At 41.2% G+C, this 13,566-nt stretch overlaps 1 protein-coding gene across 1 annotated transcript; it reads left to right on the top strand.

The window, feature by feature from the left end:
- Positions 1–777: 777 nt before the first annotated feature.
- On the top strand, positions 778–13,202 carry LOC111217719 (histone-lysine N-methyltransferase KMT5B-B-like). The gene is made up of 10 exons (XM_022739704.1): positions 778–851; positions 1,281–1,413; positions 2,520–2,685; positions 2,870–2,979; positions 3,115–3,278; positions 5,118–5,137; positions 5,402–5,538; positions 5,692–5,852; positions 7,831–8,310; positions 11,662–13,202. The coding sequence occupies exons 2-10, from the start codon at positions 1,301–1,303 to the stop codon at positions 13,200–13,202; spliced, it is 2,892 nt and encodes a 963-aa protein (XP_022595425.1). The 5' UTR covers positions 778–851; positions 1,281–1,300.
- The last annotated feature ends 364 nt before the right edge of the window (positions 13,203–13,566 follow it).

Here is a 13,566-nt window from a genome sequence, read left to right as displayed (position 1 = left end):
TCTTATGATAAAAGTTCATTGCTTAACCCTTAATCTCAGCATTTTTTATTATAATAAATTGTCAATATTAAATTAAATTGTACCTTGCTGAAACACTAATCATATGTATTGAGTTACTCACCAATTAAAATATCATGCAAATAAAACCTATTCTTAATAATCTCAATCTCAGACATCTAATAAATTACATATGTTAAATATTTGTAGCTGTTTGTTTCCTGTCATGTGGTAGCCGGCAGGTCATGGTATTGCTCCTGAGGAGAGCATCTCTCCTGTATCCTAAGTGATTTTATGAAGTGCTTCCCTGCTGAGCCCGTGTACCTGAGGAAATACTCATCTCTGCTCGGTTAACAACATAGTAAAAGAAACCCACGAGTAGTCCCACCCATGAGAAAGCCTGGCCAATCACAGAGCTGAAAGTGCGGCTCTGCGTCTGATTTGTAAAATTGACCTTGACCTTAGCGAATAGCGCATCGCGTGGGCGTGGCCAACAACAATAGTTCGGTTGCACTGGACATCGCTCATCAACTTTTGCTACTAGACGAACCTTGTGCAAAGCTAGTTAGCTAGCTACATAACAAATACATTGTACGCACATTGGACGTCGTTTGTGGTACATTTCTGCGCTTCGACATCCAGACTGGGGTTTGCAATCGTTTTAAAACCAGGAAATTCCAGAAGTGACGGAGGGACTCCATCTTCGTATGCGGCTGGTCGGGCTAGCGGAAAGCTAGCTGGTTATGCTGTTAAGCTAACTTTCCCTGCTAGGCGTTCGGGAATCAGAGCAAGCGAGTAGCTTGCGATAAATTGTCTGTCTGACGATACTCTCGTTGACTACAAAAGACTCCCAGGTAGGTTTTCTAATACCGCTTGTTCAGTATGCATCGTAGGAAGAGTGCATTGCTTTACAGGTCGGCTCTCAGCACCTCGATTTCATTAGCAATCGGATGCAGTCATGTAGTCAGTTGGCCGCAGACAGCTGGTGCTACCATGTTAGCATCCTCATTCCTCGGCTGATAACCCAGCGTATTTCCCCTGCAAGCAGATATGCTAAGCTAATTTGCTATGGGAGCTAACGTAAACCCAGGCACATTCCTATCTCACGCATTCCTTTATATGGGACTGGTCACTGTAAGCGTAGTAGACTTGCATGACTTAAGCAAGTGAGCAAGTAGATAACGTTTTGTCATTTGCAGTCTGGATTTGCAGATATGCACAAGTCACAGATGATTGTGGTTTGTTGTTGTTGTCATAGCGTAACTTTGACCCTTTGATTGCAGCATGCTGATGGTGGGAGGCAATGGACGGATGCACTAGAATGAGTGTGAAGGAGCTGTGTGAGACTGATGACCTGGCCACCGGTTTGGTGCTGGACCCTCTGCTGGGCTTCAACACCCACAAAATGAACATCAGGTAACCTGTCAAGTCGAACAGTGTCACAGCCCTGTAGTCCAATTAACACTTCATCACATTAGTTTTTAATGAAATGTTGTTAACCACTTCTTTTTGGTTTCCACATTAATGAAGTTCTTGCTGTATTAAACTCGTTGTGCACTTAGTTGGCAGTTTATTAGGTACACTTATACAACTAATACAGTTCAACAGCACCATAATTTACATCCTCTAAAATGATAATAAAGTTCAATAAACGCCTCACTTAAAGAGTCTAAACACTACATTACATCACTGTACAACATTATACCCTTCATGGAGGGAGGATTTATTGCAGGACTGTTGTATTAGACAGCATTAATTTTAGCTAGGTGTACCTAATAATCTGCCAACTTAGTGTATGTTTACTGGGAACATATCATGACACCCAGACCTGCCCTTAAGGTTTCTTATGTACAAGCAGGAGTTAAACATTTCTTTATTTAGAAAATGATAGTGTGTGGAATGAAACGGTAGTGTTTTACTGTCCTTTTTCAGTTCAAAAGACACGTCCTGTACACTGTCCACTCCATTTACAGTACGTGTACTATATGTTGTGCTGCTTAGCGCTGCACAGCAAATGCATTACACATACTAGGATATCTATTCACTCTCGACTTAAGAGAAAATAAACAAGATTCTCATTCAAGCCATCCCTATTCACAAGTAAACCCGTTACTATTACCATCATTTAAATTTGTTGTGATTGTTGCTTTCTGTTTCCAGTGCATTGTGGCCACCTGCAAGGGTGATGTAAGTGGATTTTCTGTGGAGGGAAAAATACTATTAAAACAATAATCATCATCATCATCATTATTTATTGGTAATTTTTGTCAAAAGATTTGATCATTTGAAGCAAATAAAATACAGTGACAACTCCGTCTTGAGTGAAAAGTCCGAGCACAAATATATTTTGAGGATGTCAAACATACATGGTTATCTAGTCCCCTGAAAACTATATCTAAAATTCAAGGTTAATAATTTTTACACAGACATGACTTGGACTAACACAGACTGTGTTCAAACTTTGTTATGTCACAGTGTCTGCTTTTCTTATGTGCCATTATCTGCTCTTCTCTCCTCTTTAGTCCCCAACCAGAGATCCGGCGATGGGGTAACCTTAAAGAGACTCTGTTGCGATTTCAGCGTACGCACGACTTCAATGCTACGTTTGAGGCGCTGACAGTAGGCGAACTGGCAGGGGACTACTTCAATGCTTTGGGAAGCCATCGACAGGAGCTGCTGAGACAACATGTAGGCTTATCTTTAAAGTTACAAATCAGTATAAATATAAAATCATGTCATGTAAAATCACAAATTTAAAAAAAAAATGTATCATGACATCTGTGCTCTCTTACTATCTGTGTGAGGTTCATAGGAAACTACTATCAATTCTTGAATGTGAGAACACAATCTAAACCTTCTGTGATGTCTGCAGGTGTATCGGTACCTCAGTGCCTTCCTGTTGGATAGTGGTATCAAAATAGAGTCCTGTGACAGATACACCTCAGAGACCAATGGAGCAAAGATAACCTCAACACGGCACTGGTAATCACTCACACATTTAACATTGTGTTTGTCAAGGCAGCATTTAGTGAACAACAACTACTGCTGTTTCAGCTGCATGTCCTGGACTGTTTGTTTGAAATTTAGATGTGTGATGCTTGAATTGTTGTTCTGCAGGTTTGCAGGAGAGCGGGTGGAAGTCTTGCTGGGCTGCATAGCAGAACTGAGCCCCTCTGACAGTGCTGTGCTGAGGGCGGGAGTCAATGACTTCAGTGTGATGTATTCCACACGCAAGCGCTGCGCCCAGCTCTGGCTCGGGCCTGCAGCTTTCATCAACCATGGTGAGTTTGTTTGCATTCATGACTCATTCTTTCCCTACACACACACACACACACACACACACACAGAGATGTACCAATTCAAAATGTTCATAGCTGATAAAAGCCACTCGCTTGTGAGTTTCATCAGCACCAGGAGAACATTTTTTGTCTGTAATCCAAATGTCAACAAAAGGTAATGCATAATACCAACAATCAAAACACAAGATTGGAAGTTGTTATCACTTTAAAATTGATTGACAGGTATTTTATTACATGCGCTCCCACTACACAACAATTAAGTCCTAGTAAATTGTTTTCTAATGCTAGATGATTCCTGTTATTACTGAAAGAGGCTTATTTATTTTATTTATACTTTATTTAATCTGGACTGAGTACAGAAAAATGAAATTCAGTAGATAACAAAAATAAATGTTAATAGCAGAGATACAAATTTTCAATGATTTTTAAATACACATTTATTTATGTTTTCATATAAACAAGTAGACATGTGTTTATATTAACAACGATCAGAGTGTAGATTTGAATGCATTAAGATACACAACCAGGTAGACGATAAGATGACAAATTATACGCTCATAAGTGCAAGGTAGAAAAGAGATGATGTAAAACAGTTACACCCCAAGTCAGTAAGACTTCTAACCAAATTTTGAATTGGCCTGTTGGTATCTTATAATTTCTGCTATGAGACTCACAAAATTAAATTTTTAAATGTGAAGTCAAACTTTTTTGTTGTATATTCAAAAATATTTGCAGTTTATGTGGTCAACAATTACTGATTAGACCTTTGCATGGCATGTAAATATTCTGTCCGCATTGGGAGAGCTGCATTTTTTTGATCCCAGCACATGTGCTTGAGAGCTGGATTAGCACCAGTTTCGCCGTTCTTTCTTCATACTGTAGATACTCCTGAACCACACCTAACAAACACATAGAGAATTATTACAGTGTGTCCAAAAATACCATATTTGTTCATTTCTTCATCATATTCAGGTGACAACACTTCCCTCCTATCTGACTCGTGCGATTCCCTGATTTTCTTCAGTCTTTAAGTTTGTGTAGATTCTTACACACTTTGCTGCAGTAATTAAAAAAAAATAAAAATTCTGCTTCAGAGACAAACAAGTGTGTTGTGTAGTTAACATCAAAAACACAGATTTACCATAAACTAGAGAAATGTGCAGTCATTAGTGGAGGATGTTTTTTGTAGACGAAACTGAACGAGAATCAAAGTGTTGATTAACAGGTTAGTCTATCAACAGAAAATTACTTGGTTATTACTTTGGCTTATTATTTGGTAAATATTTTATTGTTCAAAGAAAAATGCACATATTCCAGCTTCTAAAATGTGAGTATTTGCTATTTTTCATCGTCGTCTATTATGATAAGTTGAGAGTTTTTAGATTTTGCGCTTTAGGTCGAACAAAGCAACATAAATTAAGTTATTTTGTTATTAAATTGTGATCCACATTTTTTTTGTTATTGATATTTTATGGACCAAATAATTAATCAGTCAATTTCTCTCTCATTACACAAACATGTATCAAAGTCAGTCACAGACATTATTAAAACAGATAAACACAAGCAGCTTCCTCTTCACAGACCACTTGTGAACTAAATTGTAATTTGTGTAAAAGATCCAGTGAAGTTTGAGTAAATTCTTCTGTCCACTCAGAGGGCAGATTCTGACTAGATCTGTTAATGTGTGAGCCTATGCAAAATGAATTCAGTTCATCTGATCAAGAAAATGTTTAGTCCTTGCTTCATCACTGTGATTGAATTAATAACTTTGAATCTTCTATCTCTGTGTTTGTCTCTTTGTTTTGTCCGTCTGGTTTGAAGACTGCAAACCAAACTGTAAGGTAATCACAATATTCACTTATCAAATGCTCTAAAGAGCTCTGACAAATTGATATAATTGATGTTTTACTCTTCCATTTCATTTGCAACATCTTGTAAGATTTATCTTTGTGAAATTTAGCATTTTAAAAATTTGTATTTCCGAGGGCAGAGTTACCCTACCCCTGTGTTTCTTAACTGCCGTGTTGATGTATCCCAATGGACCAACCAACCTTTGTCTTTGTCTGTTGCTCTGTTTTTTTTCTTTATTTTTTTCACCCGCCCAGTTCGTCCCTGGTGAGAAGAACATCGCTTGTGTTGAAGTGATTCGACCAATCTCACCTGGGGAGGAGATCACGTGTTACTATGGTGCCAGCTTTTTTGGCGAGGGCAATGAAATGTGTGAATGCTGCACCTGTGAGAGGTGTGTTCATCATCTGATCAGACAATGTTTTTATTACAGCTTGGATTTTTGCTCAAAACTGAAAGTTCTGTTTATTAGACATGGAAATAAACGGATAAACAATTTAACTTAATTTCCTTTTTTTTTTTTTTTTAAATTTCAACTGTTCTGTAGGAATGGAGAGGGTCACTTCAGACACAGAGGGAAGCAGCCTGAATGTGAAGAAACAAAGGACCCTGTGGGCCAGAAGTACCGCTTGAGAGAGCGATATCTCCGCCATCACAGAGAGAAGGGTCACTTTCCTACGAGGCCGATAGTACCAGGAATACACTCAGGTATCTTTAAAGGTAACGGGTTTAGGATTTTTTTCTGATATTGTCGTACAAAATAAATTCTGACAAGACAGCTGATTCAAACAGAAGCTTCCTAAAAGCCCTGTCAGCACCACAGATGTGGCTCAAAGACAAAGGAATAGAACTTGTACCATGCAAATCCTCCAGCAGTAATGTCAAGAAAAACAGCTCGTAATAGTTTAAACTCGACAGTGTGCTCATCAGTCCAGTGGCTGTTAAATGCAGCATCAAATTGAAAGCATTAAGGACAGTCAGTACTGCTTGTTCATAAAGGTCCACCCAGCTCAGAATCTGCGCAAACCTCACAGCCATTCCAGTTTTAAACAGCACATCAAAATTCAGACGAATAAATAACAAAATATCTCTGACATAAGCATTTTCTAAAAGTTCAGTGCTTTTTGTATGACGAACAAATTGATTTAACATTGCTAAGTACAATCCCCTTGCAGATCAAAGAATATGATCTAAGATTTAGGAGTTGCTGTTGTATAAATGCTCAAAAAACATTTTTATATTTTTACTTACTTCAAATTATAGGGCAGCTTTAATCATGTTGTGACCGTTGTGTCCAAGTTTAAATTATTTCTGCTCAAAGTGTTTGTATACTCATAGTTTTCATATATTGAAATTGCAATGCTATGATGATGCAGTGCAGAAAGACACAGGGAACTTTTTATGTTAGAGAACTGGGGTTGAAAATCAGCATTGTGTTATATCCCGTCCTCTGGACAGCTCTGCACAATGTTAGACCAGGAGAAACAAGATCAGTTAGTGCAGTCAGTTAGCTGTTAAAGAACAACTTACTCTGTGTCTCTGGAAAGAGATGGGAGCATGTAATAGCTCTGTAGTTACTGCGGATGCCATCATCCAGAGCATGTTCAAATACATGCAGTGAGCAGCTGGCTCACAGGTCCCGTGAACCTTTTTTTTAGGAAAAAGTTTCTGTTGCTTCAAAAAGACTTCATATAATATGGAATCTGCAAACATGTTTACTGAGATTGCTGTTGATAATATTCAAACACTTTTTGTTATCAGTTTGGTAATAATTAGTCTGCATTTGCTTATGTAACCACAGCAAAACAAAACATTTAGCATGTAGGATTTAAAATAATGAGATGACTTCTTCCGTGGAAACAGTCAAGGTACATCATAAACATTAGCAAGTGAGACCACACACACACACACACACACACAGAGACACACACAGAGACACACACACACACACTCACACACACAGAGACACAGACATTAGATCCAAACCCTTAATTAGGTTTGGTTAGATTTATTTTAAGTTATTGAATAATATATGTAGGTAATACTTACTTTACATCAGTTGCTGTAATTTTAATTAGATGACGTGTCCAGAGTCTTTTGAGGAGGGAACTTGAAGGTGGCATAACACTAAAGGAGGGAGTATGGATGTTTCCTGCTGCTTGTATTCTATTGTTATGTTATATTTGGCTTATATACATATGTATTTTTATAAAGCATAGGTTTCAACGCAAATGATAAACTGATACGGTTGAATCATACCAATTGTAATATATCACAATGCTGCTGTAATGTATTCTCTCCCAGTAGACATGCGTGGTTGCTTCCTGGTAAAGAGAAAATAAGCTAAAATCTGCTTGCTATATTTTACACTGTAATCCTTGTGCAGCTTGAATTTTTTTTTACATTATTGTCCCACACCTTTCTCGACCTCAAATGCCTTGGTAGCACCACGGCATCTGCTATGACGTAAATTACTAAAGGATGGAAAATTATTTAAAGTGATTTAATGAAGTGGATACTTGAAGTCACGCTGTTGTGTCTCCACAGATCTCCACAGTTACTGTTGCTGCAACATGATTTTCATACACTCCTTATGTTGAAAACATTAGATCATCAGCGGAAGAAATGCTTTTGTATAGAGCAGCTTCAAGTTCAACCGCTATTTTTTGTTGTCTTTCATTCACAGCCATCCCCTCAAGGAATTCCTTTACCCAGCAGATGAGGAGAAATGCCTTGAAGAACAGAAAACTGAATCAAACAAAGAAGTGGAGACGAGTGAAGCACAGACGGTCAGGAAAGCACCCACTAAAATCCTCCACAGTCAAACAACGTAGGACAGTCCCGCTTTTGTCCCAAGTTACACTGAGGGACGTCAGAATCAGAGTACGGCGCCACTCACTGGATTTCTTACTCAACTGTAAGGACCCTAAAAGCAAAGAAAGGGCCTTGCTGCAAGAACTAGAAAATAACGGCAGCGAGGTTAACTTGAAGCCTTCCACACTAACTTCCTCCATGTCGGTTCATCAGAGGAGTAGACCCACAGTAAACAGTGCTGGTCTCAATGGGAAGTCCGTCAGAGTGGCGGACAGGCAGGCAGTCCACACGAGGACCTCGTCAAGAACAAGGAGCATGGCTCACACCATGCTTGCACAGGAGACAGGGTCCAGTAACACAGCTAACACTACAACAGTTTGTCAACCTGTTGAGAATGACAAAGCCTGCAGTGCAATAAGACAAGAGAAAATTGGAAAAGCAATCGTAGAAAGTCAAAGCAACAAGCGCAGCAGCGCTGAATCCGGCGTGATGGATACGGCCGAAAATCCAGCTGCTGAGAATACGACGCACAAGACCATCAGACATCCATCCCTGTTACAAGTTTGTCAGAGTGTCACGGGTGGATCGAAGAAAGATGGAGACAATCCATTGATATCACTGAAGCAATACCTTACAGTCAACCTAATAAGGTTGTCAGTGCCTCATAGTGTAGAAGCAGAAAAGGTGACTGAAGACAGGAAAGCAAGAGTGGAGGAAAAAGGAAGGAGCAGGCAGAGCAAGTGTCCTAGACCAGCGCCTCTGACAGTACAGTCAGAAAAGAGAGTGTCCAGATCTCAGCAGAGGCAGGGAGGAGGATCAGAGAGCTGCACAGCTGAAGGTAACAGAGGGGTGAGAGAAATGTTTTTCAAGGCCATCGATAAAGTCAATCTAAGGAAGAGACATGCAGGTGATGCTGCGGGTGATTTATGCCACAGTGAGAACAGTGAGAACGACAAGGTTATTGAGATACAAACAGTGTCAGAAGAAGAAACAGCTTGTGTACAAGAGGAACAGCAGGACATTGTAAAAGGCAAAATTGAAGGGGAGAAAGAAAAGAAAAATTCTGCAGCTCCGGTTATGGAATGTAAAAGTAACATAACCCTGGAAGAAGTGAAAGAGCCCGAATGTAAAATAGTGTCTGATGAGAAAACTACAGGACAGAATAACACCCACTGTGTTAGAAATAAAGTCAAGGGTGCATGTAAGGAGGAGGGAGTTGTTAGAGTATCAGAACAAATGACTACGAGTGTGAGTAAACAGCCAGTAAGAAGGCTTGGAGAAGATATTGTCATAAAGCAGGCAAAGGTTCTGCTATCTGATATTTTAAGAAAAGATAAACCCTTAATAGGTAAGAGAATACAGGAAGATATTGTAGGAAGAGGGTTTTCTTCGGCCTCGGCCTCTAAAGAAATGCAAAGTTCTGAGGAGGAAGCAGAAAAACCTGAAATAAACGGAGGCAGGCGTCATCATTCAGCGCAGAGGAGCATTATGAGACGGCGAAAGCTGAGGCCCAGAGCAGTGAAAACAAAAGCAGAAGATAAGCAAAGCACTAAGGGAAACTTAAGCAAAGAAGTTGCAGCTACAGTTATGACTGAACTGAGCGAGCATAGTTCGCAGCTTCAGTCAGCACAGAGGCATAACAACCCACCGGCCACATGCCTCAGCCCACTACCTCATAGGTCACTCATTTCAGCAAAAGCTACGAATAACACGCATCCAGACACCAATCCGCAGGCACACACACAATCCAACATACCTCTGAAGAAACGTACATTTCGCAGTTCTGTGGAAATAGACTCTGAACAAGGTTTGAATTCTGCTGCAGATCAAGCATCTAAAGAAGCCACTGAGTTAAATTCGTCTGCAGTGATGAGGCAGGACATGAACGTGTGTTCAGGGGAGAGTAGCAAAGTGAAAAGAGATGGTAAAGGCAGACTTAGAGGAACAGAACTCCAGAAGTTGACCCCCAGAAAGATCACAAAACAAAACCCCTTTAACAGAGTGCTTCGGCCCAGAGCTAATGAAGTTCAGCGAGGCCCTTTATTGAGGAGGTGTAAACTAGTTGGGCAAGATGAGAAAGATGTCGACAAAGCTGAGACACATAAGAGTGATAAACTTGCAGAGGACAAGGAAGCTGAGGATTCTGCTGTAACCCAAGAGCACTGCGGTCACGACCCAACTCCAGATAAAATTGAAAAGAAAGTTGAGGTGGTAACGTTGCTACAACAAAGTGATTTGGAGGAGACAAAGCCCAGCCTTAACTTTAAGATCCGTTTCAAAAGGAGGAGAGGGAGAGTATGGGAGATGCAAAGCGCAGGAATTGGAAATATGGCATTAAAAACAGAAAAGGGAGACGATGTGGTGACATGCGACCCTTTTAAAGCCATCATGGATTCTGTATCGATTTTAAACATGGAGATGGAGGCAGCACAGGCTCATGTGCAGGCTAGTAAGAAGTCAAAGAGCAGATTGCATCGTTTGAAAAAAAGAGGTGAGAAGCTGTGTGAAAGGAAAACTTTTGATTTGCCTGCGGATGTAAAATTAGACAAAAACCAAGACTGTAAAAATGTTGAAAATGCCTGTGAAACCAGTGAATCCACTAATGACAAAGTAGAAGTTGAAGAGAAGCTTGATAGGAAGCCTGTGGTTGGAGTCAAGCAGCTGCCTGAAAAAATGGAGTGTCAGAAAAATGACAAGGAGCCTGTGTCAGTTGTAGGCCAAGAGACGAAAATTGAAGATCGTTTTGTAAATAATTGTTGCTTGTTTGGAAGTGGCTCACAATGGAAACAGGAGATGGAATTGGATTCAAATGGTTTTCCATTACCAGTAATTAAACTTCGCAGAAAGACAGAGGATATCTGGGAGGTGGACAGCAAAGAGGACCTCATACAGACTGAGTTTAAAGTAGAGCCTGTAGTTAAGAAAGAGGTGAAGGGTCACATTTTAGGGAAGCAAAAGAAAGACGGTGTTGAGTTAAGCAAGCTCAAAGAAGAATGCCCTTCCTCTCAGAGACTGAACAGCAACTCAGCCCCTCTGAAAACAGAGCCGCCACCATTTTCCTTGTCTCTGTCACCACTGTCTCTGTCTTCCCCTCTTAATGAAAATAAAACTGAAATTATATCCTCGGCTGCAGAAAGAATCACTGAAAGGCCAGAGATGAACAGCGGAGGAAGGAAACAGAGGCACAAAATGGAGAGATCACGGAAGTGTGGGCTTGTGGAAACACCCACCACTTGTCTTAGTCACACTCTCCAACAAATTGACAACAGCCTCTCCAGGCTCTCTGAAGGCTTGTGTTCATCGCAGACTTTGGAAAAGCCAACAACCAGTTCCAGTGCAACTAATTCTGTCATCCAGCCCCCATCCCAGTTTCCTCCATTTACAACTGCAGATAACATGCTTTCTGGTGAGCCCACCTTCACAAACTGCTGCGATGATATTTTGGACTTTCAGTGTCTCAACTTTGAGGGGTATTATCAGCCACAGAACATACTTCCATCCTCTCCATCAGATCTGTGCTCACTGGATCCACCCACAGATCCTTTCAGCAGTCCCCTCTCTCACAGCCCGTCTGATACATGGACTACAGAGACACCATACCTTGGCCCTCCCAGTCCAGGAAATAACTTTACCAGTGAGGATCTGCAGTTTTTTCCAGGTCTAATTTCTTCCAAAAGTGACTCTGTTCCTCTGGAATGTGAAGCGAAGGATACCTCCAAAGACAGAAACCCACCCAACCCCAGTTTCAGTTTTTCAGCTCTCAGCAACTCTGACTTTACTGCTAAGGATCGAAACATGAGTAAAAATCTGGGAATGAGGGTGTCCAGAGAAGACCTCAGAACTCAGTGTTTGTCTGTAGTCGGCAAGCCTCGGTTGTTTGGAGCAACATCATCTTCTGTTACATCTCAAAATCCTGTTACCTCAACCCAGCCCTCCATCAACATCAAGCCGAGCACCAGCCAGTCAAAAGCCCAGGCTAACCTAAGAACCCAGGGCCCCTTCCATCGTATGACCATTCCTAATAAATCTCAGTCATTTTCAAGTAGTAGTCAGCCAAACACAGTAAGAGGACTGTCCCAGAGTTCCATGACAAAGTCCGTCCCATCATCTCAAATGTCTAACAAATTCCTCTCCCCACAGCTCTTCACTGTGAAAAATCACAATCCTCCAGACAATCCATTCAACTTCCACGAGAAAACCTCTACAGTTATTCACAGGGTGCTTAAGTTCCAGGGGGGGAACCAGAGTCAAAACTTATACAGCGCACCCTGTAAAGACACCACGGCTGCTGGCAGCCCGACTGTCGCATCCAGAACACTCGGTACAAAATCTGGTGCTACTGAGAAGACCCAGCAGAGTCTCAAACTGAATATAGACAGTCATCATAAAGCCAACATGTCTGCTCAAGGCTTTGGAAAAGATGTCAGCCATCTTGGTTTGTCCAGCAACCCCAACAAGTCCAGCCCTCATTTCAATAAACTCAACTTCCCTCAGTCTTTTAGTAAAAATAAATTGTCATCTGATAAGCATGAAAGTGGAGAAACCAACATGACGTACAAAAACTTTTCTGCGCTGCCAAGACCCTTCTTCTTTCCTAGCAAAATGTCTGACAGTTATTCAACACCAGAAGACAGGAGTCTGAAACACGATAAATCCACTCCGTCGACCTCAGACAAACACCAGCCATGTTACTCTCAGCAAGACCCTTTTGATTTCAGCTTTGGCTCGTCTCTGTCCCCCATTCCTCAGCACAACAGCCCCCAAGTGGTCCACAGTACACCTCCTGGTACGCCAGCACCAGCAAACAAGAACATGTCCTCCTCAGCCTCTTTCCCCTATGGCTGTCAAGGTCCTCCTTACGTACTAAACTTCAGTGGAGACCATTCATTGACCCTGGGTCTCAGGGATGGGGCTGATGGTTACCCAGGACTCAGCTCGACAAACTACACCTACCATTGCCTGATGGAGCCTTCAGGCACACAAGGGCGGCTGGTTCTCGAGCCCTGTGGGCCCCAGCTTTCAAACCAAGCGTCTTTTTCCTTGGGTGGATTTTCAGGGCAGAGGGGTCAGGACGAACACTACAGGAAGGACATGCAGCAACAGTGCCAGCCTGGGGAACACCAAGGTGCACCGCACTATGGACCTGTTCCAACATCTCACTCCATGGGTGCCACAAAACCCAAGAGGGTGAGGTTAGTGGTGACAGACGGCACAGTAGACTTAGATCTCCAGTACTCGGATTGATTTGTACCCACCGGAGTCACTGCATACATTTGGACATTGTTTTGCTCAAAGGGGATTATACAGTATCTGCCACCAAATGTTTTTGTAAACATGGTAATTCATAGTCTACCAGTTATTAAAGCCCACTGACTGATTTTTCTAAAACATTACCTAAACGGACTGTTAATGTATGAATATGAATAACTTGTACAAGGTTTTATGTAAAGTGGGCGTATCAGTGTGTTTTTAGCTACTGTATGAGTTTTCAGAAAATTAAATTGCCACTACAAATTTGCTGAGAAAACCAAATTTAAGAAAACAAAGCATTAAATATATTTGTGACTAGGAGTTTGAACCTGGTGGCCCTGTAAACACTGAAAGCCCT

Source organism: Seriola dumerili, unplaced genomic scaffold (genome assembly GCF_002260705.1).
Source record: "Seriola dumerili isolate Sdu_G_001 unplaced genomic scaffold, Sdu_1.0 BDQW01000044.1, whole genome shotgun sequence".
Lineage (NCBI taxonomy): Eukaryota > Metazoa > Chordata > Actinopteri > Carangiformes > Carangidae > Seriola > Seriola dumerili.
This window is presented reverse-complemented; position numbering and strand designations above follow the sequence as displayed.

Coding starts and splice junctions, on each gene's coding strand:
- LOC111217719 (XM_022739704.1), top strand. CDS start 1,301: ATGGACGGATGCACTAGAATGAGTGTGAAGGAGCTGTGTGAGACTGAT. Junction 3,279..5,117: donor TGCAGCTTTCATCAACCATG/GTGAGTTTGTTT, acceptor TCTGGTTTGAAG/ACTGCAAACCAAACTGTAAG. Junction 5,539..5,691: donor GAATGCTGCACCTGTGAGAG/GTGTGTTCATCA, acceptor ACTGTTCTGTAG/GAATGGAGAGGGTCACTTCA.